General features: G+C 63.3%; 2 protein-coding genes across 2 annotated transcripts in view; both read left to right on the forward strand.

Annotated features, from left to right (window-relative positions):
- Positions 1 to 10,720, forward strand: part of UBL7 (ubiquitin like 7) — a 34,040-nt gene extending 23,320 nt beyond the window's left edge. The window contains exon 12 of the mRNA XM_056128716.1: positions 10,705 to 10,720. The gene's annotated coding sequence lies outside the window, so the exon portion shown is untranslated. The remainder of the gene's footprint in view (positions 1 to 10,704) is intronic.
- On the forward strand, positions 5,229 to 26,841 carry SEMA7A (semaphorin 7A (John Milton Hagen blood group)). The gene is made up of 14 exons (XM_056128712.1): positions 5,229 to 5,488; positions 16,913 to 17,064; positions 17,480 to 17,521; positions 17,737 to 17,829; positions 17,934 to 18,018; positions 18,104 to 18,214; positions 18,817 to 18,956; positions 19,351 to 19,535; positions 20,547 to 20,655; positions 20,740 to 20,938; positions 24,353 to 24,480; positions 24,591 to 24,745; positions 24,886 to 24,947; positions 25,161 to 26,841. The coding sequence occupies exons 1-14, from the start codon at positions 5,314 to 5,316 to the stop codon at positions 25,523 to 25,525; spliced, it is 2,001 nt and encodes a 666-aa protein (XP_055984687.1). The 5' UTR covers positions 5,229 to 5,313; the 3' UTR covers positions 25,526 to 26,841.
- The last annotated feature ends 528 nt before the right edge of the window (positions 26,842 to 27,369 follow it).

The following is a 27,369-nucleotide window of genomic DNA, read 5'->3' on the forward strand; positions in this document are numbered from 1 at the left end:
TGTGACCTGAGGGTTGCCCAGAACCTTGGGACCCAGCACCAAAGCCCCAGGCTTGCACTGCCTGGCTGGGTAGAGTGGAGTGGAGGGCAGGTAGGCCTGGTCCCTGCTTGCTTACATAACCTGAGTGGCCCCATAAAAACACAAGCGTTTTATTTCAAACGAAACAAAAGGGGAACACAGATTATCCAATAGGAAGTGTGGACCAACTCAGGTCCCTATAGGAGGCAGACCGGAAGAATTTTAGGGCTGGGAAGATAGTTCGAAAGAGATGTCAAGGGCCCAAGAGTTAGCACAGCCAGTAAGACATACGTTGTAGTTGTGGCTGACCTAGGTGTGATCCCTGGCACCTGTGAGACCCCCTGAGCCCCACCAGGAGTGTTCCCTGAGCTCAGAGCGCAGCTGGGTATGGCCCTGAGATGAAAAAGAACTCCTCGGATCCTCCCAGGAGGGGAGATGCATGTTGAAAGTAGACCATGGACTGAACATGATTGCCACTCAATGTCTCTTTTGCAGACCACAACACCCAAAAGGAGAGAGAGAACACAGGGGATTGTCCTGACACAGAGGCAGGGGGGATGGGGGGATGGGGTTGGGGGGATATTATCCATGGTGGTGGAAAATGGGCACTGGTGGAGGGATGGGTATCTGATCATTGTATAATCAAACCCAAGCACAAAAAATTGTAAATCTACAACTGTACCTCATGGTGTTTCACTAATAAAAAAAGAAAAAAGAAAAAAAAAAAGAAAAAGAACTCCTCTACATCCCCCCAAGAAAAGCCCTAAAGAAACAAAACTTGGAACAGGAGAACTACTGGGTCGAGTGATTTGCTTTACACACAGCCAACCCAGGAGTCACATAAATCACTTAATCACTTAACTTCCTGTTAGTCGTCCATTTGCTCGAGCGGGCGCCAGTAACGTCTCCATTTGTCCCTGTCGCGTGCTAGTGTAGCCCAATGGCCTCTGTTCGCTCCGGGAACACGAAGGGCCTCAAACCGATCGTTCACGATCTTGACGAAGAAGTCTGACCATCTGGTAGGTGGGCGGCCACGCGGTCTTTTGACCCAGGATTGACCTCCCATATATAGTCGCCAGATGTGGGAGCCTTGTGGGTGTGAGTTCAAAACAAAAAATACTCTATCTCCGTTGCTTCTCCTTCCCAAACGTAAATAAACAGTGGCCAGGCTGGGGCAGGACTTGCTGAAAGTGGGCTGCTGACCAAGCTGGCACTTCTCTCTGCCTCCGGGCCAGTCAGGAGACTTTGTTGGTCGGGACGGGTTGGTTCCTCCAACCCATGACTCCCATGAGATTCCCCTTGTGCCTCGGGCTCAGCAAGGAAACTGAGGAGGAGGAGTCTGTCGCCTGCAAAGCTAAGGGCTGCCCTTAGCCACCTGCTTCTCCAAGACTCCGCTCGGTTCCGGAGTGGCCACCAGATGGCGCTCCCGCCACAAGCCCCGTGCCCGAACCTGCCTGCGCCCTGTGATGGTATGTCTGCACCTTCTCTGCCAACCTCCCGTCCTTCCCTGCGTCTCTCCTCTCTGCGTTTTCACTTTTGGTCTCTCTTGGCCGGCCTGACTCAGATCTTAAGCGGTTTAGTCAAAGTGCATCGCGACTTTGAGGACAGAGACAGGAGAAGCCGCGGGGGGCGGGGGTTGCCGGGAAGGACTGTCCCTGGGACTACTACAGAGAGTGGTGGCGTTTCTGAGAAGTTCCCCACCCAGGGTGGGCTCAGCGCATCTGTCTGGCCGGGGGTGATAGCACAGCAGGTAGGGTGTTTGCCTTGCACGCAGCCGACCGGGGTTCGATTCCCAGCATCCCATGTGGTCTCCCGAGCACTGCCAGGAGTCATTCCTGGGTGCAGAGCCTGGAGTAACCCCTGGGCATCGCCGGGTGTGACCCAAAAAAAAAAACACAAAGATGGAGGCAGGTGTGGCTGGGTGGGGGACAGAGCCAGGCCTACCTTCTGAAAGGACCCAGCGTGGGTTTGGGCATGGGCAGAGCCCCTCCGCCCCCCGCCCGGGCTGTAGAAACCGAGGTGCATTTCCGCTGGGCCCCACTGGGTCTAGCCCCCAGTCCTGGCAGGGGCTTCCCAGCTGCGTCTGCCGTGGTGCCTGGGTGAGAATGGGTGGCAAGAAGGCTGAAAGTGGGATTCCCGAGCGTGACCTCTAGCCTCAGACCTGCACCCACTTGACCACAGGCAGCCCCTTACCTTTGAATCATCTGCCAAGACTTTTCGGCTGGGAGCTTTGACAAAAAGCCCAATGCTCAAGTTTCACTTGAAAAATTAGTCACCTTAGATGTACTTTCCCATGGCCCCGTGGGCTAAGGTTGAGTGGGGGCCTGTTCCCCCCATCCCCCTCACGGCCCAGGGCCCCCAGAGCTCCTGAGCTGTTCCCCACCCTCGTCACTATTCTCAGGACCTGCCTGGGCTCTGGGCCGGGCTGTGGGGGCGGGGGTGGGGGTCACACAGTGGGGGCTGCTGTGTGTGGGAGCCAGAAGGCCTGGGCGGGAGCCAAGGCCTGAGGCCTCGGGGCAGGTGTAGGGCCCAGTGTGAAGGGGCTGTTGTCCCCGAGGGTCCTCCCCTCCCCTCCACGGGGAGGAGCGGGGCACCCTTGTGGAGGCCGCTGGGGGGTGGGGGTGTCACACTGGGGGTGCAAGAATGTTCTGAGCTGCCTCCCCCATCCTCACGGCTTTGCCTGCAAAGCAGGGGAGAGCCCAGGCCCTCTGCTGCCCAGCAGGGCCCGTCCACAGCTATTCCTACGACTGAACCAAGGCCAGAGATCGATATGAAGCAAGGGCAACTGTCCTTGCCCCAGTGCCTGAACATAAGAACAGCTTAGCCTCAGTTTACCCTCCCCAGCCCTGGTGGCTTTGCTTAGTCTTGTAGCTGCAACCGCCCTTTCCTTCCTGTTCTGCCCCTAGAAAGGTCCCTTCGTGGGTCTGAGCAGACAAGGTGGGTCTTTGAAGACACGAATCTGAGATTTCCTACCTGCCAGCATGTTACCAATAAGTGTCTGCTTGGTCTATCGCCAGGCTCCCAGCTCCCATGGCTACATCCCACCCGGACCTCCCAGCTGCTGGGCTGTGCCCCGCCCTTGGAAGGGACCCCCCTCCAGGCATTTCCCTCCTAGGTAGAAACCCTCACTTCTTTCTCCCAGCCTCCCCACCCCCACTCTCCCATATGTGGGCTGGGGCTGAGGTGGGCAGGACCATGTCTCCCCCTCAGGCAGAGCGGCACCCACAAGCTGTTGATCCCCTCTCGTGGGCTGGGCCTGGGGTACCGTGCCCATCCCGGTCCATGTCAACCTAGCTGTGACCCTGGCCACCCCCAAGCCCCTCACACTTGGCTCTCGCAGTTGTGACAGGAGCCACATAGCAGCACCCACCTCAGAGACTGTGAAGTGGACCAGAAGGCGGCTCCGAGGCTGGGTGTCTGCCATGCAGAGGAGGCCTGGATGGCAAAATGATGATGAAACGAGTTAAAACAGGACTCTGGAGAGACCTTAGCACAGAGTCGCCTGTGACTAAGAACCCCAAACTCAGGTTCTCATCTCGGCTCCATCCAGTTCTCCTGCGCAGGCCCCTTCCCTGCCCTGTGCCTCCGTTTTCTTCCCTAAAATGGGTTGGGGGCATCTCAGGGGGACTATAGAGGTAGTACAGAAGTCAAGATGCTTGGCTTGCATGCAGCTGATCTGGTTCCATCCCTGGCACTGCATCTGATCCCCCAAGAACTTCCAAGAGTGACCCCTAAGCATTGCCAGGTGTGACCTGACCCCACCCCTAACAGGAGGATGTGTTCTCTCTGCAAGAGAGGGAGTGAACGTGGAGAGGTGGAGGAGAGTGGGGCATGGCTGTGCACAGCCGCTCACAGGGTCTCTCTTACGGTAGCTGCACTTCTTAGTTCTTAAAGGTGAAACAGGTGCTTCTTAATGAGCCTTACCGTACCAGGGGCAGACATGAGGTAGGGTGGGAGGCACAGCCCAGCAGGTGAGACCCAGGGTTGGATGGAGAATATGGTTGGAAACTGGCAGGGGCGCGGGCTCAGGGTTGTCAGAGGAGAGGGGGGAGGGTTGGTGCTGCCTCTCAGCTCCTGCTTTTTCTTGAAGCTTCTGCAAGTCCAGCAGTTGGAGGTATTGGCTTTCACTTCTTTTTTGCCCGACGGAGTGGGATTCCTTGGAGTTCTGGAAGATGGAGCAGAACACGGATAGGTAAAGCAAAACTCCTAAGAAGCCCTTTCCTGGCTGTGAGCAGGTTAGGAACTGAGTGGTCTCTGCAGTGTGGACGGAGTCTAGCTAGGTGCATGGTTGCGTGGAGGGTCTCCGACGCTTCCTCCCCGCCTCCTTTCAGAATCTAGGGCAGGCACCTTCGATCTCTGAACTCTCTGATGGTGCTCATCTCTGTGTCCTCCTGCTCCCTAGCAGGGGACCCTCTTCCCTAGCCTGGACATGTGACTCTGAGGGGCTGAGCCACACATCCAGGCTCAGGACAGACTGCGGGGTCACGGGTGTGGGGTGGGGGGAGTCATGGGCGGCTTGCACGGCCTCGCCCAGGCACCTGTGTGGGCAGAGCGCCCCTAAGGCAGCCCTTCGGAGCAGGCAGATTCCCCGTCTCCAGTGCTGGGGAAAGGGGCGTCGGGAATGACATCCCCTTTACTCACATGGAAATGAGTTTGGATTTTCTGAGCATACACCAGCTGGCTGGGAGGAGGCAGCCCAGAAGGCTGCAGGCTGGGGAAGGGAAGAGAAGGGAGGGGAGGGAGCCCGGCCAAGATGAAAATTCCCAGTGTTCTCACAGCCAGAGCGATCATGGGGCGCCGAGTCGCCCCCCACGCCCGAGACCCTGCGCGGCGCCCGTTCCCGGGGAGAGCGCGGTGCGCCCGCGGGCGGACTGGGGGAGCCGCGCGCGCGGGCACCCCCCAAGCAGTCTCGAGGGGAGCCACTTAGCGGGCCAGGCGCGCCGGGCCTGGGCCTGCCCTGCCCTCGGGGAGGTCCTGGGCGGCGGGCGGGCCGGTTCCCACAGGCTGCGGGAGCGGGGCTGGGTCCCGGGGAGGGACGGGGGGCGCGGCGGGGCCCACGCGCATATTGTCTCTTCGCGCCCCGCTTCTCCCCGCGGAGTTGCCGCGGAGGGGGCGGCGGGGGGTCCCCCGGAGGCCCGCACTGCGCCCCCCGGTGCCGGCGGGCGACCGAGAAGGCTGCGGGGCGGGGGAGGGGCGGGGTGGGGTCAGGCTTTGGCTCCTCCTTCCCCGCGCGGGATCGCTGCCTGCCGTGGGGCGCTGGCTCAGTCTCGGCTGCTCGCCGCTCCGGGCCGCGGGATGACACCGCCTCCGCCCGGATGCGCCGCCCTCGGCGCCCGGCGCGCCCGCGCCCGCGCCCCGCCGGCCGCCTCGGAGCTCCCGCGGCTGCTGCTGCTGCTGCTGCTCGGGTGCGCGGCCGCCCCCGCGCACGGCCACCCCAGGAGCGGACCCCGCATCTCCGCGGTCTGGAGAGGTACGAGGCGCGGCGCGGGGCGCCGGTGCGTGCGCGCGGCTCTGCGGGGCCCCGGCGGGCGGAGCGCGGGTCCCGGCGAGGCGCGGGGCCGGGCGGCGCCTCGAGGCGCGCGGGAGCCGGCGGCGGCCGGGCCCCGGCCAAGTCGCTCCAAGTCCGCCCGGGGCCGGGGGCCGCAGCGGCGGGGCGCGGGGGAGCGGGCGGGCCCCGCAGCCGCTCCCGGGCCGCCCGCGCCCGCGCGCCAGCCCTGCTCTCCCCGGGACCCCCGCCCGGCCGCCCTCTCCGGGGCTGCGGGCCGGGCCGGGCCGGCGAGGGGGGCGCGGACCGCTCGCCGCCGCCGCCGCCGGCGCGCTCGGGCTGCGGGAACAAAGACCCCGCCGCCCGCCCCCGCCCCCGCCCCGGCCCCGCGCGCGGCCCGCGAAGGGGGTGGTACCCGGCCGCGGCTCGGGGTACCCGGGCGCAGCCTCCGCAGTGCCGGGACCGGCCGCTCCCCCCTCGCCCGCACGTGGCGGCCGTCACCAGGGACGGGCAGGAGCGAGCGTGGGGGGCGGGGGTCGGTGGGGGGCGGCCGTCGGGACCCCGAGTGGCGAAGCCGGGGCGGGCTGCAGTCTGCGGGGGGGGCGTGCGCGTGGAGCCGGGGCGCGGACTCGCCCCCAGCGGCGCCTCACTTTGGACCCCGGTACAATGGGACCCAGAGCCCCGCCAGGCAGAGCCAGGGGCGTTGCGTCGCGCTCGGGGCGCTCCCGGGGCCTCCCCGCCCCCAGCCCGACTTGGGCTCCGGCCCCGAATTTGCCGCCGCTGCGGCTCCCCGTGGAGATGCTGCGGGACTCCGGCGGGGCTGGGCGGTCCGGGCTGGCCCCTCCGGGCGTCCTTTGATGCCCGAGGCGGCTGGCGGGGACTGCGGAGCCCGAGCTCTATCTGGGGCAGGTATTCTTAGCCCAGGGAGGGAGGGAGACCCACGCGCGCCACGGGCTGCTGGAACTGCGGCTGCTGCAGGGATGGGACTCGCCCAAGGTCACTCGGCCCGTGCGCGCTCCCGGGGCTTGCAGGGGGCTCCCGTGGCGGCCGGCCCGGCCCGCGCGCGCTCGCGGCGCTGGCAAGAGACCCTCCTCGGGGCTGCCCGGGGCTGGTTCTGGGCAGGGTAGGGAAGGAGGCTTTGGCAGGTTTCTGTTTTGATTTCCTTTTATCCCGAGGAGGGTCTCTGGGGTCCAGGTGGCCACTTAGCCAGCGGCTAATGGAACAGCCCCTAGTCCTCTCACCCCGGTGGCACAGTCCAGCCCCGGGTCCTGTGCCCTCCCAGCCACTGCTGTCCAGGCAGCATGGCGGCTGTCCCAGAGCTCTGAAAGGGCCAGTGGTCGCTTCTGCATGGCTGCGTCTGCCTGCACCAGGACCCTTGCCTTTGGCCCTGCTCCCCCGTCCCCCACCAGACGCTCATGCCCACAAGCTTAATGAACACCCACTACTCAGCACTTAATGCACCTTCCCAGGCGCCAGCACTTAGTCCCCACCCTGAGGCTGTTCAAAGCCGCTTTCCTCTCTCTCACCCACTTTGAAAGCGCCCAGCCCCACTCCGCCCCAGCAGACAAACCTGCCGTTATGCCCGCTGCTGGCCCTTGTATCACTGGTCTCAGCTGGGGTCTGCCAGCCCAGTGGCCGGCGGGGGGTGGGGGGGATTTTTCCACCATGCCAGGTGTCCCACTGGCCACCCCCTGTCCCCCAGGACCACCAGCTGGTGATGGTGTGTCTGCCCACCAGCTGCCTCCTGTCTCTTGAGGGGGACACATGGCAATCGGGCAGGCCAAGCCCGGGAGTGGGGCGAGAGGCGCCTCCCAGCCCTGGCCCTGGCCGAGGTCGCGGAGGGGAGTGGGTGCTGACCTCCAGGAACAGGAGGGGGGGTGCCCAGATAGATCTGCCCCCTGCGCTCAGGGGAGGAGGCGTGAATGTCATGACAGGACACACAAGGAGGCATTTCTCCGCGGAGCATTTTCTGCCATGGGTGAAACTCGCTGCCATCTGGGAGATCAGATGGGGATTCTGGGAGGGTCTGCATTGGGGAGATAGGGTCACACCAGGCCTGACCACCCTCCCAGGTGTCTTTACTTCGCCCCAGCCCAGGACCACCAGAGCTGGCCAGGGGAGGAAGGGCCCTTCCACCTACCCCTGGGCAGTCACTGTTCATGGCAGGTGCCCCTAGGCTGGGTGACAGGACTGGGTGATGCCCCTCCCTGCACGGCAGGAGGACAGCAGGCCTGTGATTCCTGGCACCCCACTCACACTCAGGGGTTCAGGAAATGAGATGCCAGTCCAACCTGGAGCCGGAAGGGCCTGCTGCCCCAGGTCAGAGGTGAGCCTCCACCTGCCTGGCTAGTTCTGACCGCCCCCTGGTCCAAGTCAACAACAGGATGTTATTGTTGACATTGGGGATGCTGGGGAAGCCATCAGGGGCCACTGCGAGCAGGACTGGCTGCCACCTTCTCCAGGGATGAGGTCACAGCTGGGGCTCCCCAAGCATCAGCATTTCCAGTGGAAATCCTCGCCCCCTTGGGGACACTGACGTGCTCATCACCCGCCAGTGAACTCCCCCTGCATGCGGGGGCGGCTCCCTGGGGCCAGGGGGTTTCCTCAGCTGGGAGTGGTAGGAAGAGCTGAGTGATGTCACCTGGAGCAGGGCGCCCCCCCTATCCCTGGAGAGTTCAGGTTGAGAGCCCAGGATGGGTGGGCCAACTGGGTCCCGAGCCACATGGTATGGGGCGCCTGGTTCTGCCCCCGCTCTGGCCTGATCTGTGGGGCACACACCAGCCACTTTTTGTTATTTTGTTTGTGTGTGTATGTTGGGGCACACCCAGTGGTGCTCAGGGATTACTCCTGACTCAGTGCTCAGGGATCTCTCCTGAGAGTGCTCGGGGGACCATATGGGGTGCCAGATGGAACCTGGGTGAGCCACGTGCCACGCGAGTGCCCTCCCCTCTGCACTACTGCTCCAGCACCAGCCTCTTTCTGAACCTCAGTTTCCTCACATGTGCAGAGAGAGCGATGGGAGGAGCTGAGCTCTGTGAACACTCAGGTCCCTGGGGGTCCTGCCTCTCCGGAATGCCAAGACCCGGGCTGAGGTCGCAGAGCTGGGACCGCAGAGCTGTGAAGGAGACTGGAAACGCGGCCAGGCAGGGCAAGTCCTCAGCCGCAGGCTCCTGCCTGTCTTTTCCCCTCTCTGGAGTCAAAGGCTGAGGATGGGTTAGAGGAAGTGGCTCAGGGCCGCGAGGTCCCAAAGACAGACAGTAATGCAGCCGACATTCACCTCGACTGACCTTGTGTGGCTTCTGGGGCTAAGTTTGTGGACCCAGAGATGAGAAACTTCGATGATTCTGGATCCTTCTAGACCACACAGTGCAGAGGGGGAGACAATCAGGTGAACCTGGAAAATAAGATGCAGCAGAGGTTTTGAACCCAGTCTGTCATCCTGGGAAGGCTTCCCGGAAGAGGTGGTAGGGCACTCTAGGGTTAAGGAGTCAGCTTGTGAGGGCTGGGCAAATTGAGGAAACACCTGCAGGGTCAAACTTCAGACATCGAATCTTCCAACTTTGAAATCTTTCGAAGAGAGGAACCCTGTGGGAGGGGGTCTCCAAGAGGGGGCCTGAGCCTGAGGCATTCTGGGAAAGTGTCTTGCAGAAGGCATCTGAGCCAGCCCAGCGGTGAGAGGAAGGAGCAGGGGGCGGGGTGGGGACGCTTCTCAGGGTGAGGAGGAAACTCCCTATTAGTAGGGGCCTCTGGGGGCAGACACTGCCCTTCCTGGGGTCAGGGCCCTGGGAACTTGGGAGAGGTACGGAGAGCCGGTCTCCACCTCCGAGAGGGAAACCGAGGCACAACCTGGAGTGGGAGCAGGTGTCTTTGGAGCTGGCTTCCCCCACTTGGCCAGCAACTCCCCCACCCCCGCCTTGGCTTCCTGTTCTGGCTGCCCCAGAAGCCGCCTCTGCAGGGCAGGACCGAGGCTGACCTCCTCCCGGCTAGGGAGGACTGAGGGCTGTGTCCCCTGCACAGATGCCCGGACCAGGAGGAATGAACCATCCTGTCCCGTGTGGCCCCGGGGGGGGGGGGTACTGCAGGGTCCCCTCTGTGGTCAGCTCCATGCCCCGAGAACTTTGTTTGGGCCTGGGCTGGGGCCTGGCTGTGTCCCCAGGATCGTCCCTTATGCTGAGAGAGGGGCTTCCTCTGCACTCCTGTGCCGAGTGTCTGCCTTCCCGCCCGCTGTGCCCCACTCACCCTCCACCCGCTTTCTGCTATGCATCTTTTCAAGCAGCCTGGAGTGTCTCAATCCATAAGCCCTATCTATAGGGCAGAGTTCAGGGCCTCGGAAGATGTGTGCAATAGACCAGCTGGGCCAAGCCCCACAGCCCACAAGTGGGGAAACTGAGGCTAGAGGTGACGGGGATCAGTTCCAAGGTGCCCACAATGGCCGGGCAGCCAGGAACGGGCGTTCCTGTCGGGCGGCTTCTCTGGCTGGTACTCAGCTCCCTCCGCAGACCTGTCTGCCGGTCCCAGTCTGGGGCCCCGTGAGGGTCTCCTCCTGGCTGAATCCAGCCAAGCCCACCTCCCTGCCTGCTCCTGAGAACCCCCCATGGCCCTGACCCCTCCTCTGTCCCACAGGCTGGCTCCTGATTGCCCCACTGGTCTCCAGTGACCGGGGCGGGCTGCTCTGTGTCCTGGTTTAGTGTAATCTGGGTTTAGCCAGTCTCTGCAGCCTGGGATTAGGCCCATCCTGCACCCCAGTTTCTAAGAGGGGGGCTCTTCTTCCCCAGCACCCCTGGGGTCCTTCATATGTTGGAACGTTGGGCAGCAGAGGCTCCTCCCCGCTACCCTTCTCCGCCCTCGCCCCCCCCTGCACCCCCCAAACACACACACCCTACCAAGGTCTGTATGTAGCTCTTCTGAGGAGGAAGAAGAAAAAAGAACTCTTGTTGTTCTAGGGGAACATGGAGGTGCCAGAAAGCTAGGGGTGGGGGGAGGGGTGCTGCCTCCTATAAGGAGGGCACCCGAGAAGGCCGGGAAGGACAGGTAGGGACAGTCAAGGATGATAATAACAGGTCAGAGCAGGAAAGGGCAGTGTGGTGGTGGTTCGACCAGAGAAGACTTCCTGGAGCAGGAGGAAGAAGCTGATTACAGGGAGGGATGGGGACTGCACAGAGCTGTCCTGCCACTGTGGGTCAGCCCAGGGAAGGAGGAAGGCCGCCCCCAGCCTCCCTGGGTCTGTGGAGAGCGGGGAGCCTGGCGCTCCTGTCCCGACCCCCGCACCCTTCACATTGCGGGTGAAATCCTAAGGGTGATGGTGTGTGTCAGATGGCGTGCGGCACAAGGTCAGAGCGGGGAGGAGCAGGGAGGCCCAGAGCAGACTGGCGCGGTTCCTGAGCAGGAGGGGGAACTGAGGCAGGATGGGTCAGCGCGGCCCAGCCTGCGTGCCCAGGGCGGAGAGCAGAAGCGGGAGCGGGCAGGGAGGGGGCCAGGAGATAAGCAGTGATAAGGGGAGGAGCTCTGGCCTTGGGGCCGCAGGGGAGTCGCTCGCCCTGGCTGGGGTGGGCTGCTGGGCGCCACCGAGATCCTTGAACTGAGGCCCAGGGCTCGGGGCGACTCTTTGTAGCCGCTGGGCAGATAGTAAGGAGGGCGGGTGAGCACACAGGCCCATGGTGTTTTCATACTGTCCCGGGCACTGGCCGTTCTGCTCCGTGCCATGGCATGTGCCCACACTCACCTGCATGCTCTCTCGGCCATCACGGCCACGACCGAGGGGGTCTCTGCTCAGGGTCTGCCCTCTCTGAGCCCCAGTCTCCTCATTGGTGTGGCCAGTGAAGGGGGAAGGAAGGGGAGCTGGAAGCTTCCAAGGACGTCTCTGCAGTGGACAGCGTGAGGGACTCAGATCCCTGAGCCCACTGCGTTTCTCTGTGATCCCGGGCCAATGGCTCTGGGTCTCTGGGTCTGGCTGGCCTGTCTCTGAGTGCGGGGAGTGGGCACCCCCTTTGTTGCTCAGCTCCATGAATTCACACGTCTGAACCTCACGAAAACAGTGCTTGGGGGGGGAATGTTGTGCAGCCATGCGTGTGTGCGTGTGCGTGTGCGTGTGTGCGTGTGTGTGTGTGTGTGTGTGTGTGTAGTTAGCATCTCTGTCCACCACCTCAGCCCCTGATTTCTGCTCACCTGCATCCTACTGCCTCTCCCTCCCTCATCAGCCCTGCGGACTGGCCACCTTGGTACCAGCCACCCCCCTGCCCTGCACCAGGCTAAGCCTGAGTTCGACCTCCCAGACCCTTCTGCTTCTCCGCAGTGCTCTGTGATGTCTCCCAGGCCTGCCCTCTGCCCCGACACCCCAGGCAGAAGGAGCCTGACTCGGGTTCAAGGACCTGCTGGACGAGGAACGGGCAAAGGTGGACAGAGACGTGGGTCATCCCTGCCTTGAGGCCTCGCTGCTGGCCTGTCCCCGCTGAGCCCCCGACCCCGACTCTCACAGCCCTTGCGGTGCCCTGGAAGGCCTTGACTTTCCTGTCTGTAAAATATGGGGGTGTCTTGCCAGCTTTGCAGGGTGGGGGCAGTGGAGGCCGTGACCGCTTCTGCTGACCACTCCCCCACCCCCGCCCCATTCTCCACCTCACAATCTCACCTTTTCCTGAAATGATCCCCAAAACATAACCACGGCCAGTTTGGCTGTTTGTCCCAAGGATCACGGAGGATCCTGAAACCCAAACTTAGCCAACGCGCGTCCGTCCTTTCGTCCACCGAGGAGGCCCCGCTCAGGATGGCCCGGCCCTGGTCTGGCCCTGACTGCAGTCCTGGCCAGCCTCCACCCTGCCCAACGGAACACGCGCTTCTGGCTTTTGGGCTGAGCCCATGCCGAACACGGGCGCCCTCCCAGCCATGCTGACCTTGGGGGTGGGGGCGCCCTCCCCCGTGCTGGCCCTGGTGTGCTGCCCCCGGGGGCCTGGAGAGAAGCGGGCGTCTCGCTGCCCATTCCTGGAGGCCCGTATCTGCCTGACTCCTGGCCCTGCCAGGCAGCTGTCTGGATTCCAGCCTGGCTGTTGCCGGCGGCGGCAGGCACAGCCCCTCCCGAGCTCAGCCTGTGCTTGGGGACCCATCCCGGTGGTGACAGCCCGGAGGCAAAGTTCCTGCCCTATGCGGCTGGCTAGGAGGTGCCCCTCCACCGCTGACACAGCTGAGCTGTGGGCCCCTCTGGAAGGCGGGGGCAGCAGGGGCTGCGGGGGCGCTGACCGGCTTTAGTTGCTGGGTTTTCCACTCAGCCAGCCTGTGGGCTAGGAGGCGGCAGAGAGTAGATTAGGCAGGAATGCGGGACACAGGTCAGGCGGCAGCTTCAGTGCCTGCCCCGGGAAGGTGAAGGTGGGGACGTGCTTTTGGAGGCTGGAGTTGGTTGCTGGGGAGTGCGGAGGGGTACCACCAGGAATCCCGGAGGGCGGCTTGGGCAATGCCTCCCGGCTGTGCACTTGTGCACTAGTGGCTCAGTCTCTCTGGTCTTGGTCTGCAGGCTCAGAGACTGCTTGCACCCTCTGCCTTCCCCCTCGGCCTGGGCTGTGCGGGTTCCAAATGGAGGGAGGCTCCAGCTCTCCCCAGCTGCCACAGGCCCTTGCTCTTCTCTGCAGGTGGCAGGGGGTGGCGGTAGGTAGGGCTAGGTAGGGCGCAGTTAGCAATTAGGCAGAGGCTCTGCCCATGGGCTGGTCCCCTGCAGGTGCCTGCAGGCCTGAGTCCAGCATTCCTGTCCACATTCTCCCCTTCCTGCAGGGAGCGCCCGGAGGTCACAGCCCCGGGTCAGTGGGTCAGGGTGGAGACCAGCTCCGATGGCTCCTCTTGCGAACAACATCCCCGCTCTGTCCGCCGCTGCCCTCACGGGTCCCGAGAAGCTGGGGGGCAGTGGGGGCCAGGTGATGGTGATGCGGGGTGAGCTTGGCGTGGCAGCCACAGAAACCCGCACTTGACCCAGCCAGTGGCAGCTGCTGGAGATGCGGGGTGGGGGGAGGGGGGCAAGAGGGGTCAGCTGGGCTGCCGGCCAGTGGGACCCAGGCCCAGGGGCAGCCAGGTGGGGGCGTTCGCCTCCCCCAGGCTTCCTCTCCAGTGCTGCCGGGGCTGCCTCAGGACCGGGGACCCAGGGGTCCCGGCTGGGTACGGAGCAGCTCGGCTGTGCCCTTTATCCATCCTGAAGAAGCAGGGTGGGCTGAGGCTGGGTGCGGGGGAGAGTATGTGTGTGTGGGGGGGGGGTGAGGGTTCACCCAACCTTCCTCTGGTCCTCGTGCGGTCCCTGTGCCCTGAGCCCCCTCCCCTGCCTGAACCCCTGGTTATTCTGGGAGCTTTTAGCTACCACTTAGTCAGCCACTAATGCGTCAGGCCGGGAGCGAGGGGGGCCGCGGTGCCAGACGCGCTCCTTTTAGACATCCAGGATGGGAAGTGGAGGGGCTGGTCAGGCGGGGTGCGGAGGGGGCGGGGGAGCTCGCCGTCCTGCCCCAGCCCTGCGCTTGGCTTGGAGTCGGGCTGCGGTGGAGGTGGACCGAGGGCAGCGAGGTGGTCTGACCTTGGACCGCACCCCCAGCCCCACCCTCCGGCCTGGCCTTGAGCCTTCCTTTGGGCCTCCTCCGCCTGCTCCCGGATCCCGTCTCGGCTCCGCTTCCCTTCCTGCCCTGTGATCCCCGAAGCTTTGATCTGCCTCCTGGGTCCTTCGGTGACCGCCCCAGGGAGCTGACAGATGTGTCCCGGGGGCAGGGGGCACCTGCTTCCTCGCCTTGCTCGGCCCCTGCACGGAGTGTGGGCGGCCCGCAGGCCACCCTCCCCGGCCCAGCTCTTGGTGCCAGTCCAGAAGGGCCGTGGCTCCTGGTCGGGAAGGGCTTATGCTGCCTTCACTTCCAGGCAGCCCTCCTGCCCCGAGCCCCCAGGCCCCCGCTCGGGCGCCCCGAACAAAGCTCCCTTTCATGTATTCATCAGGCTGCTGCCGCTCAGACACTTCCCCGGCACAATTGGGCCCTTTGAGGGCCTGGGGGTGGGGGGTGCGGGAGCCGGGCCGGGGCAGGGGTAGAGAGTGGGCCAAGGTCTGATCCTGGGGCCGAGCTGGTGCCATCCCCCCCATGCACATCCCCAGCCACGGAGCCGGGAGTGGCCGGAGCCGGGGGTCACGGGAGGGAACGTTCCTGAGCTCCTGTTTGTTGTGCAGAGCGGGGAGAGCTGCCGCTGTCCCCTGGCACCCAAGCCAGGGCCCGGGAAATGGGGTGCAGGCGGGCCTGGCACCACGGCCCGCCACGCTGCCCCGGGCATCCGGCCGCCTCACCCGCCCTCGTTCCTCAGAGCTCCTGCGAGCTCCGGGGCTGTAGCTGGACGGTGTGGCCGCCAAGCCTCGAACTGGGCCCCGCGCCGGTCCCCGCCAGCCAGCGCTGGCCCTGTCCTCGTGGCCCTGCCCTCCAGGCTGGACCCACCAGGCTGGGTCTTCTTCCGACGGCCTCCTGGGGCCGCTGGGCTAGGGCCCTCCTAGTGGACCCTGGGGGGACTGCCCTGTGGTGCTGGCTGGGCTAAGTGACCCGCAGAGGTGCAAAGCTCCATCTGAGGGCGGGATCATATCGTCGGCGTTCCGGGCGGGTGCGGTGGGGGCTTGACTGCAGCATCCCTGGGGACCCCAGCCTCTGTTATCCCCACTCAGACACAGCCCGTTCCCTGGCTGCCAGCCTGGACAGGGGAGGGGGCTGCAGACTGGACCCTGGGTGTGTGCTCAGAGTTGTGGGAATGAGCTGCAGATGGGGTGGAGAAACCTCGGGAGCACTCCAGCCCGAGTCACTGCCCCCCGCCCCCCCTCCAGCACTCCAGGGCTGAGGTGGGTCAGGGGCCTGGTGAGGTCTGTGCTCCCAGGTGCTCCTCTTGCCTCAGGAGCGCCTGGCTGTCCCTGGGGAGGGGACACCAACTCAGTATTCTCTGCTCTCCCCGCTGTCTGCGATGCCCAGAAACTCGGGAGAACCGATTCTGAGTCTGTCCTATCTGCCAGCGTGACCTTGGGCCTCGGTTGCACCCGTGCAGGAGCCAGGCCACAGGCAGGTGAAGCGCGAAAGTGGCCCCCCCTTGGGAGACTCAGCGTGCGGGGGCCTGGGGGCACTTTCCAGCAGTGCTCAGGGTGAGGTGGCTCTGCTTGGGCCGGTGGTCCTGGGGGACGGTGCCTGGTGCTAGGATGGACTCGGGTGTCTCACAGGCCTGCACCCCATCCCTGAGCTGTCTCCCCGCTCCAGGGGGCACGAGGCTGTTGGGGGGTGGGCATTGTCCCTGCTGAGGAGGAGACGGGAGGCCTGACCTGCAGAGCAGCTGAGGGAGGGACTGGGGGCAGCTTCCAGGCCGCGGCTTCTCTGCTGCCCGCTGAGCCGCTGAGTCAGCTGTAGCCTGAGCTCCTGGGTGCGGCTCAGGCTGGTTGGAGGTGGGCAGCTGGGATGGGGGGGGGCACAGCCGCGGGGCCATCCCAACCCTGTCATTTAGCCCCGGCCACGAAGGTCTCAGCCCTGTCACCGGAGATGAGGCAGATTTTCCCTGGAGACGTGGCTGCAGACTTTCCTTTTTGGGCAAAACTGTCCTGGTCAGCCCTTCTGCGTTCAAGGGCCCTGCCAAGTTGCAGCGCTGAGGGCTGACTGCAACGCAGGATGGAGAGGGGGCTGGGTGGGAGGGCTGAACCTGCCCGGTGAGAGGGGGCCTGGCCGCAGCCCCACCAGGTGGGGTTCTGCCATGTGACCTCGGGCTCCCCTCTCCCCTGGACCTCTGTCTTCCCAACTGTGAAGTGGGAGGGAGCAGAGGTCAGTTCTGATCTAAACTAATGCGCTCACCCAGGGAGAGGCCGCGAAGATGACGAAGATGACGTTCTGAGCAGAGAATTTCCTGGGAACCTGGGTTCTGGGTTTGCTCTGGGGCCACGCCCGGCTGTGCTCAGGGCTGACTCCTGGCTCTGCGCTCAGGGATCCCTCCTGGCAGGGTTTGAAGGACCCTGAATGATGTCGGGAAGTGGAGCTGGTACAAGGCAAGGGCTTCCCTGCCTGTACTATTGCTCTAGTCTCTGAGCCCCCCCAAGCCTGGACTCTGAGTGGGGTGCTGAGAAGTCCTGTTGTGTGCAGGGGTGAGGCAGCTGTGCACTGGGTCCAGAGTGGGTGTCTGCTCCTGCCTTCCTGGGCTCAGCCCCTTAGCAGAGAGAGAGAGAGAGAGAGAGAGAGAGAGAGAGAGTGTGTGTGTGTGTGTGTGTCTCAGAGGGCCTTTTTCCAGGTGGTCCCCAAAATCCTGTTCTTGTATAATTCAGCTTGAGCATTGTAGCAGCGGGACCCCCCTTCCTTGAAGAGCTGCCACGGCCAGCACCCCAGCCCGCCAGGGGGCTGAGCTTGGGGGGGTTTCACATTCCTTCTGCAGCACTCAACATCTCTGCCTCCTCCTCAGGCCATGCCGGGCAGGACCAGGTGGACTTCGGCCGGGAGGAGCTTCACACGGTCCTTTTCCATGAGCCGGGCAGCCCCTCCGTGTGGGTCGGTGGCCGGGGAAGGGTCTACCGCTTCGACTTTCCTGAGGGGAAGAATGCGTCCCTGCACACGGTGAGCTGGACCCCCCACCCCCCTGCAGCTGCCTCAGGGATGGGGACAGGGGTGGCTATGCCCACCCTGCTTGTGCCTCCCGCCCCACCTGTCCCTTCGGCCGGGGGGGGGGACTTGGGAGGGGAGCTAGCATCTCTTCTTTAAGCGGGTGCCCCTCACTGGATCCAGTCCCACCTGGGAGGCTCCTCTGGGCAGTTTGGTTGGCACCAGGTGGAGGTGGGTAGGGGGCCCTGGAGTTCACCCCTGGCAGCGAGGCAGGCTCACAGGGCACCCCAGGTCCTGTCTCCAGCCTCTCTGGGCTGGGCCCTGCAGCTTGTGTGGTCTGGGGTGAGTCACAAGCCCTCTTCGAGGGAGGAGGGACCTCGTCCCTACCGGCCAGCAATGGACTCATGCTCGCTTTCCCCCTTCCCTGCAGGTGAACATCAACCCCACCAAGGGGTACTGCCTGGACAAGCCGGTGAGTGAGGAAGATGGAGCCCCTGGAAAGAGGGACCGAGACCCCCCTCCCCCCGCCCCGAGTCTGAGGGAGGCGGCCCAGCCGAAGTCTGGGTGGGGGAGGTCTGCTCATTTCCCCAGCGGCCTCTTGTTCTTGGGGGACGGAGGCAGCTGCGCCCACTCTCGGGGGCTGCTTCCCGGGCTGAGACCTAAATCAGGCCCCCTCCCACCCCGCAGGACTGTGGCAACTACATCACACTCCTGGAGAGGGAGAATGAGGGACTGCTGGTGTGCGGGACCAACGCGCGGCGCCCCAGCTGCTGGAAACTGGTGAGAAGTTCCCGGTGCGCGTGGCCCGAGGCTCTCTCTCCTCTCCTGGCCGGGAGGTCGGGTCCGTGGGATCCGTGGCGCTCTGACCCCCGGGTCTCTGCCAGGTCAATGACACCGTGGAGCTGATCGGGGAGCGGCGAGGGTTTGCGCCCTTCAGCCCAGATGAGAACTCCCTGGTTCTGTTCGACGGTAGGTGCGGGAGGGCCAGGAGGGGGGTGGCGCCAGGCTGGGCAGGTGGGCGGGAGGGGGCTCACCCAGGCCCTCGCACTCACAGGGCAGGAGGTATACTCCACCATCCGGAAGCAGGAGTACAATGGGAAGATCCCGCGCTTCCGCCGCATCCAGGGCGAGATCGAGCTGTACACCAGCGACACGGTCATGCAGAGTGAGTGGCCCCCAGCCGGGCTGGGAGGGCACGGGGTTGCGGGGGTCGGCCAGGTTTCGGGAGTCTTGTGTTCTTTGGGTGGGCTGCCCAAGGCCCTCCGGGACTGCTGGCCAGTGGAGAGAGCAGGAGCGGGGGCAGGTGCGTCAGCGGAACCCGGAGGACGGCAGGGCAGAGCAGGGGAGCAGCCAAGCCCAGATGTGGGGGTGGGATGAGCCCCGTCCCCTTGGGAGAGAAATGAAGAAAGCCCCCAGCTGTCGGGGAGGGGCCCGTGAGCCGGAGTGGGTCCCAGGACTGAGCTCACGTGGGGCTGTGCCCCTCCCTCTCATTAGGGCTCTGCTAATTAGGCAGCAGTGACATCAGGGTCCCTAGAGGTCCCCCAGTCCCCAAGCATGAGGTCATTGCTCCTGGGCCGATGACATCTTTGTGGACAAAACAGATGTGGTTTGGGGGAGCAGCGCCTGGGCCCTCTGGAGTTTGGGGCCTGACTCTCTGGGTCTGCTCTGTCTGGTTCGCTCTGCAGACTCAGGGCCGTGTGGCATGGGGTGGTTCCCCCGTGGGGGGCCCCCCAGCCTCACCCCCACCTTTGCCCCTGTCCTGGGCAGACCCACAGTTCATCAAAGCGACCCTCGTGCACCAGGATGCAGCGTACGATGACAAGATCTACTACTTCTTCCGGGAGGACAACCCTGACAAGAACCCCGAGGCCCCTCTCAACGTGTCCCGAGTGGCACAGCTGTGCAGGGTGAGGGGCGACGGAGCGTGTGTGCATGTGTGTGCATGTGTGCACGTGCGTGAACATGGGTGCGCATGGGGGTGTGCATGTGTGTGCGGATGTGTATGGGGTGGAGAGTGTGATGTGGGTGGGAGTCTGTGCATGCGTGTCTGTGTGGCCAAGCCTGGGTGCACGTGTGTTTGTGTGTGTGTGTGTGTGTGTGTGTGTGTGTGTGTGTGTGTGCAAAGGTGTATCCAAAGCAGGCTGCTCTGGGGCTGGGCCCTCCCGCGCTAGGGTCAGCTGGGGGCACACTGCCTCCTCCGCTGGCCATGTTGGCCCCTTCCACAGCACCTCCACCACCTTCCTTGCTCTGGGTGGGTGCGGCCGGCCAGTACTGAGGACCCCTCTCCCGACGCCCTTGCAGGGGGACCAGGGTGGCGAGAGCTCGCTGTCGGTGTCCAAGTGGAACACTTTCCTGAAGGCCATGCTGGTGTGCAGCGATGCGGCCACCAACAAGAACTTCAACCGACTGCAGGACGTCTTCCTGCTGCCCGGCCCCAGCGGCCAGTGGAGGGACACGCGTGTCTACGGCGTCTTCTCCAACCCCTGGTGCGTGAGGTGGCGGCCCGCTGTCCTGGGGAGTCGGCTGGCCTGTGCTGGCTGCAGTGGCCCTGGGTGCTATCACACCTGCCCTGGCGCTGCCCCCCCATTGTTCACACCTCTTAATCACTCCCATTGATTGAAAACAAGGCAGGCAAAAGTGTTGGGTGCCAGGGAGCGGTGGGGTGTGTGTGTGTGTGGGGGGGAGATGCTCTTGGACCCTGCTCTCTATGGGAAGGGCCACAGGGTGGGTCTGGAGGGCATCAACATCCTGCAGGCAGGGCTCCCTGACACACCCACCAGGTGCCTGTGGTCAGCATTCCTGCTGTGGGGTGGGAACTCCCAATGGAATGTTTTTAGGGTAGATACAGATTGTGGTTTTATTTAGTTCTTTTCGGGGCCACACCCGGCAGTGTTCATGACTTTCTCCTGGCTCTGTGGTTAGCGATTACTCCTGGTGGACTTGGTGGGGGCTATATAGGGTGCCGGGGATCAAACCCAGGACAGCTGTGTGCATGCCAAGTGCCCTGCCTGCTGTACTATTGCCCCAGCCTTATTTTTTTTTTTAATTAAAAATATTTGTGGGTGGGGAGTGTTTGGGATGATGCCTGGCAGTGCTCAGGGGTCCCTCCTGGCAGGGCTCGGTGGACCCTGTGCAGTCTCGAGGATCAGGGTGAGGTTGACTGTGCGCATGGCAAGTGTCTCAACCTCACACTGCTCTCTGGCCTGGGTGAGGGCCTGGGGCCGGGTCAGGACCCACCAGCACTGTGTCTTGGAAGCGCAGGTACCCAAGTTCAATCCCCAGCACTGCAGGGTCCCTAGCAGCCCCTACTGGGTCCGAGCATTGAAGCTTCCAAGCATGGCTGGAGCATTCCCCTGGAAAGAATGGATTACACTTGAAGGAGGTCCTGGTGACTCCCTGGCAGGGGAGGAGCCTGGGTGGCTGTCTGGGTCCTATCTGGCGCTGGGCTGGCCTACGGGTCCTGGGCCCTGTGCTGAGCTGCTCTTACGTCCCCACAGGAACTACTCGGCTGTCTGTGTGTACTCCCTGGAGGACATCGACAGGGTCTTCCGCACCTCCTCACTCAAGGGCTACCACGCAAGCCTTCCCAACCCCCGGCCCGGCAAGGTGGGCAGGATCACCTGGGGCTCGGACACCCCTGCTGTCCCTCAGCGCCTGCCCCCCTGACCAGGACCTGCTTTCCTTGTCCAGTGTCTCCCCAACAGGCAGCCGATACCCACCGAGACCTTCCAGGTGGCCGACAGTCACCCTGAGGTAGCCCAGCGGGTAGAACCCCTGGGGCCCCTGAAGACACCCGTGTTCCACGCCAAGCACCACTATCAGAAGGTGGTTGTGCACCGCATGCAGGCCAGCCACGGGCAGACCTTCCACGTGCTCTACCTGACCACAGGTGAGGCCCTGCCGTAGCTAGCCGAAGGTGTAGGGTGCGGGAGCTAGGACAGCAGGTTAGAGGCTCTTCCCTTCCATGTGGCTGACCCCGGTGTGATCCTCAGCACGCGTGTGCTCGCTCCCTTGTGCCCCACCTGAGCACAGAGCGAGGAGTAAGCCCTGAGCACAGCTAGGTGTGGCTCAAACACACACACACACACTCTCTCTCTCTCTGTCTCTCTCTCTCGCTCTCTCACACACACACACAGTACATGTGAGGGCCTAGGGTGTAAGCTTAGTGGGCTGGGCATGTGCCTTGCATATAGGAGTCTGGGTTCGATTCCCAGCACCAGTAGTCTTCTAAAGCACCATCAGGAGCACCTTTGGCCCCCAAGCACAGAGCGAGGAGTAGCCCCTAAGCATTTCTGGGCCCCTCATGCCCCAAGAAGAAAAAGTGCATGTGAGAGTTAGAAAGAACAACGGTCAGAAGTCGGGCTGATCTTTCTACCTGGGAGGAAGTACTGGGCAATGAAGAGCTGTCAGGGATTAGTCTGTGTGTACCCAGTAGGCTTCCTGGAGGAGGTGGGGCTGAGGAAGGAGAGGAAAGCCTGCATCCCGGCATGGGCAGAGAGCAGGCTCCAGGGTGGCGAGGCAGAAGTGGGAGTGAGTCTGAGCAGAGCCGGGTGTGGCTTTGATGGTGGGAAGGATGGGCAGTCGGGAGCAGGGACGGTCGCAGACAGAGTGCTTCTGCATCTGACGGGGGAGCACAGGTGCTGGGGTGGGGAGTGGAGGGAGCCGTGCCCGCACCTGGCAGGGGTGTGCAGGGGTATCAGCTCTCCCTGGCACTCCTGTTCTGAGGGAGCAGGGTCAGGCTGGTGGAGGAGGAGCACTGCCCATGAGCCGGGCTGAAGCGACTTGCAGTTTCCAGGCTGTGGCTCCAGGGAGAGGGTCCAGAGACGACTGCCTGCCCAGGCGCAGGGTACCTCTGAGCCCCGTCACGGTGCTTACAGGCCCCATGGGGCTGCCCCCACTTTATCGAGGGGCTTTCTAGACTCTGACGTTCTCTTTACTGGCTACGGGGTTCCTGGAAGCCTCTAGAGGAAGGAGTGGAATTTCCCTCCGGGCAACTCGTGGCTTCTGGCCCTGAGATCCGACTTCTCTCCTCCACTCACCCTTTCTCTGTTTCTCTGGTCGGGGCTGGGGGCGGCAGGGTGTCGGGGTGAGGGAGGGGAGTGTCCCCACCACTGGGGTCAGGGAGCAGCAACCAGGACAGCAGCCCTGGGAGGTGGGAGCACTTGGGGTGCCACCTGCCTGGGAGCCATTCCGCTTGGTTTGTTTGTTTTCTTTTTGGGTCACACCCGGCGATGCTCAGGGGTTCCTCCTGGCTCTGCACTCAGGAATGACTCCTGGCGGTGCTCGGGGGACCATAGGGGATGCCGGGGATCGAACCTGGGTCGGCCACCGCAAGGCAAATGCCCTCCCCGCTGTGCTATCTCGCTCCAGTCCCCAAATGGTTTTTGTTGATTTCTTTGTTCGCTTGCTTGCTTGCTTGCCACTCTGCTCTGGGCCTATAGCAGGAGAGAGGGGCGGGGAGAGGCAGAACTGCCCGAGCGAGCACTGTGAGTGAGCACTGCGCGGAGCAAAAGGGGAGCTCACTCAGGGGAGCTGTAGGTGGCTGCTCTGGGACTTGGGGGGAGGTGAAGGGCAGTGTGAGTGCGTGAGTGTGAGTGCAGGAGTGTGCTTGAGAGCATGAGTGTGTATGTGTGCACGTGTGTGACTGTTGGGAGTGCATGTTTGACTGTGGGTGAGTGCGTGTGTGCATCTGTGAGAAGTATACGAGAATGGACCTGAGTATGAGTGTGTGTGAGAGTTGTGAGACTGTGTGAGATTGTCTATGTGAGTATGTGTGCGATTGTGTGAAATGTGTACGAATTGTGAGAGTGTGTGAGTATGTGTGTGAGGTTGCGTGTGAATGTGTGAGAGAGTGTGAGATATTGGGTACGAGTATGAGTGTGTGGCAGTGTGTATGTGTGATGAGAGTGTAGGGTGAGTGAGAGAGTATATGATTGTGTGGGAGTGTATAAGTGTGAGATTGTATTAGAGTGTGTGAGTGGTTAACTGTGAGATTGTGAATGTGTGTGACAGTGTAAGTGTGAGTATGCGTGAGTGAGAGTGTGTGTATGGGGGTAATGTGAGAGTAAGTGAGATTTGTGAGAATGTGAGTCTGTGAGATTGTGAATGTCTGTGACAGCGTGTGAATGTGTGACCGTGTAAGTTTGAGAACATGTGAGAGAGAGTGTGTGTGAGATGGTATGTGAATTTGTGAGTGTGTGAGGTTGTGTGTGAATGGTGAGAGTGTGTGATGGTGTGTGAATGTGTTGACTGTGAGTACGTGTACAGTGTGTGTTTGTGATTGTGTGTAAATGTGTGAAAGTGTAACTGTGTGTGTGAATATGTGTGTCTGTGAGATGGTGTGCGAAGTTTGTGTGTGACTGTTTGCGGCAGCGTGTGAGTACGAGTGAGTGAGCATGTGTAGGAGGGAGGCAGTGACCTGGTGTGCCTCATCGTGTTGAAGGAGTGTCGGGACCAGGGCTCGGAAAGTGCTGACGTGCAGGGTCCCCGGATGAATGTTTCTTCTGTCATCTGACAGCATTTTTGGGGCGAGTGATGCCCTGGGAAATTGGGTACGGGGAGGGAGGCTATTTTGGATACTGGGACACGAGTGAGGTGGGATCAGGAGGACCCAGGAGTGGGGGCGTCAGTTCCGGGCAGTTTTGAGCGGCAAGCGCTGGCTTCTGAAGCGGGCAGCTCTGTGGGGGTGACCTTGGGGATCTTTGGAATCACATATTTCACCGGAATCTTAAAAATTCCCCGACTAATGGGGAGGCCTGATTAGATCACAGAACAAAGAAGGGCGTGCGTGGGAACCCCATGCTGTGGGGCGGGGCCCAGGAGGGTGGCATCGAGGTGCCCGCTGCCCAACCCTGGCTGCCAGTTACATAAGCCCGGGACACCCGCGGAACTGGGTGAAGGGGACATGTGCTCAGTTCCGTCGGGGCAACTTTTCTGTGAATCTAAAATTATTTCAGAAGAGAAAGTTTATTTAAAGAGAGAATGTTCCCAGAGCCCTGGAGAGATGGGAGTCACGGATGAGGCGCAGACGTGCGCTTCTGAGGGCTTCTGGCATCACTCACTTGCGCTGTGACCTTGAGCTACTTGCTTAGCCTCTCTGAGCCTCCTGTTCTCATTTGCAAGGGTAGGAGGGACCCCCAGGATAGGGGACTGCGTCTGCACTGCTGTTCCCCACTTCATGCTCCAGCTCCCTGGTGACCTCAGGTCCCTATGCCCCCACCAGTCACCTTCTCTTCACCCCACTCACTGCGTTATCCTGTGGCTCCTGCCCTCTGATCCTCTGCCCTCTGCCCTCTGCCCTCAGACAGGGGCACCATCCACAAGGTCGTGGAGACCAGTGATGGCGAGCGTAGCCTTGCCTTCAACATCATGGAGATCCAGCCCTTCCGTCACGAGGCCACCATCCAAGGCATTTCTCTGGACGCCGAGCGGGTGAGGTGCCCCTGACCCCGGTTTGGGCCGCCCTGTGGCCTGGGGACTTAGGCCACGGGGCTGGGGCTGGGGGCGTGGGCCTGACCGTGTCCTGCTCCCCCCCCCATCAGCGGAAGCTGTACGTGAGCTCCCAGTGGGAGGTCAGCCAGGTCCCCCTGGACCTGTGTGAGGTGTACGGAGGCGGCTGCCACGGCTGCCTCATGGCCCGCGACCCCTACTGCGGCTGGGACCAGGGACGCTGCATGTCCATCTACAAGGCCCAAGGGTAGGTGTGCCGGGAGCCCCCGTCCCCGGGGGCTGGTGGCCTGCAGGAGGCTCGAGGGCTGGGCCAGCCTGGGGGGCATGAGGACAGGCCGGGCCCGGCCAGAGCCCTCTGCCTGCTGAGCACCTGCCCGTGTCGCCCAGGTCAGTGCTGCAGTCCGTCAGCCCAGAGGAGCCGCACAAGGAGTGCCCTGACTCAAAGCCAGGTACCGCGCTGGCCCCCGGTCCCCCTCGCCCTGTCTGGGGAGATATGGCTGGCCTGGAGCCACCGAGATGGGGGGAGGGAGCAGACAGTCCTGCAGGGGAAGCCCCCCGAGCTGGGTGAGGGGGCAGGAAGAGCCCGGGTCCTTGGAGCCCCTCCCTCGGGACGCCTAACCATCCCGTACCCCGCTCATCACCGTGTCGCCGTCCCTGCCCAGAAGAGGCCCCGGTGCAGAAGGTGTCGCTGGCCCGGAACTCACGCTACTACCTGAGCTGCCCCATCGAGTCCCGCCACGCCACCTACTCGTGGCGCCACGAGGAGAACGTGGAGCAGAACTGCGAGCCGGGCCACCAGAGCCCCAACTGCGTCCTGTTCATCGAGAACCTGACGGCGCGCCAGTACGGCCACTACCGCTGCGAGGCCCTGGAGGGCTCGTACCTGCGCGAGACGCAGCACTGGGAGCTGCTGCCCTTCGACCGCAGCGGCACCGCCCAGCACCTGCAGGGCCGCGCCTGCCTGCTGCCCGCCTCCCTCTGGCTGGGCGTCCTGTCCACCCTGGCGCTGGGGCTGCTGCTCCACTAGGCCCTGCCCGGCGGGGGCCTGCCGCGGGCTCCTGGAGCCTCTCGCCCAAAGCCTCTCGTAATCACCTCGCATCTCCCAGGGAGTGGGGGCAGCTGCCTGACCCCGTGGGGGGACAGCCGGCCAGGGGATGGCCAGCCGCGGGCGGCTGTGGGCCCTGGTGGCACGGGGCAGTGGGGACCGGAGGATGAAGATGCCGGTAGTGAAGGCCGGGAGGGTCTCTAGACCCTCAGAGACGCTTTTCAGAAATCCCTCAGACTTGACTTACAGGCAATGATGCTCTCAGCCCAAGAGCCGTGAGCCAGGGCGGGGTCCGCAGAGGGTGCCGGGAGTCCCGTCCCTGGACTTTGGGGCTGAGACCTGAGTCCCTCGGGACTCTCGGGAACCTCCTCCCCGCGCCCTCCCCTCTTTCCCTCCCTCCCTCCCTCTCTCCCTCCGTCCCTCCCTCCCGCCATGACTGGGGGTGCTCAGTGCTCCCGCAGGCCCGGGGCTGCCCTCGGAGGCCGCCCCTCACCAGCCCCCGGCCTGCTCAGCAGCCGCCTTGCATGTTTATCGAAGGATGTTTGCTTTCCGGACAGGACGGAAAAAGCTCTATTTTTATGTTAGGCTTATTTCATGTATAGCTACTTCCGACTGCATCTGTATGAAAATACCAAAACTACATGCGGGGGGGTGGGGTGGGTGGAGGGGTGGGAGAGGGAGGGGCTGGGGAAGGGATGGGTGGTTGTGGGGCGGGGGTCCCAGTCCGAGGCTCCCAGGGGTGGGATAGGACTCCAGGGATGGGCACGGACTCCAGGAGAGTGGCATGAGCTGGCTCTGCCCTGGGAGCCCAGTCTGAGGGGGGAGCACGGTCCCCCGCACCCCCGGCGTGGGGGCTGTCGGGGGGAGGGGTCGGGTGAGGGAGACAGGGGAGAATGAAGGAGAAACTGAGCCCTAGGTTTACCACGTTCTTTCAGGAGGAGCCGGGTCCTCAGGGGAGGTTCCAGGACTCTGCCCTTGGCGTTGGGGGTTGGGGGGCGGGGGGTCCCTCCCCGCCCCTCAGCCCCCTTCCCCAGGGGCCGTGCTTCCATGCTCCTAGCCTCCCCCTTCAGCTCAGGACACGTTATAACTTAGGCGAAACTGTGAATTCCGGAGGGGACAGCCAGAGCAGCCCTGCCCGGCCCTGTCCGTGGATTTCAGCAGAGAGCCGGGTCCTTCTCTGGCTTTACTGGCCGGCCCAGGCCAGGGCTGGGGCCAGCGGCCTTCCAGCTTCGGCCCTGCATCTCTTCTCAATGCACTTTAATAATGTAACATATTACTAATAAACAACTATTTATTTACGCGGGTCTGTTCTTTGCCTGCCAGGCCTCCTGGCCGGGGTGGGGGTGAGGGGGCGCCCCTTCCCCTCTCCTGCCACCTGCCTGTGACGCTCCTCACGGCGCACACGGTCACCGTCTCTTGAGAGCCCGGGAATCAGGAGAGGCAGCTGTGGGCTCTGAACCCCAAGTCCTGGGCGGGGGCACTGCCTGGTGAGCCTCCCACCCAGGAGTGGGCCTGCCCCCTCCTCCCTCCCCTGCCTGGGTTCTGGCCCAGCCTTGCTGGGAACAGCCTCCAGCTCTTGGCCCACTCTGGGGTCCCCCACTGGAGGAGGTGGTGTCTGAGTGGGCCTGGGGCCCCCCAGGCAGCCTGAAGGTCAGAGGCCGGGTCCCCGGCACCCCTGCAACCTAAGCTGACCTGAGCCTCCTTTGCCCCCATCTATGATAATGAGGAAAGTTCCCGTTCCCTCTGCGGGTTGGAGGCTCCGGGGTCTCTGTGTCTGCCCGCGGCAGAAACGGCTCCATCAGAGAGGTTGGGAGGGCGTTCTGGCC

Source organism: Sorex fumeus, unplaced genomic scaffold (genome assembly GCF_029834395.1).
Source record: "Sorex fumeus unplaced genomic scaffold, SorFum_2.1 ptg000067l, whole genome shotgun sequence".
Classification (NCBI taxonomy): domain Eukaryota; kingdom Metazoa; phylum Chordata; class Mammalia; order Eulipotyphla; family Soricidae; genus Sorex; species Sorex fumeus.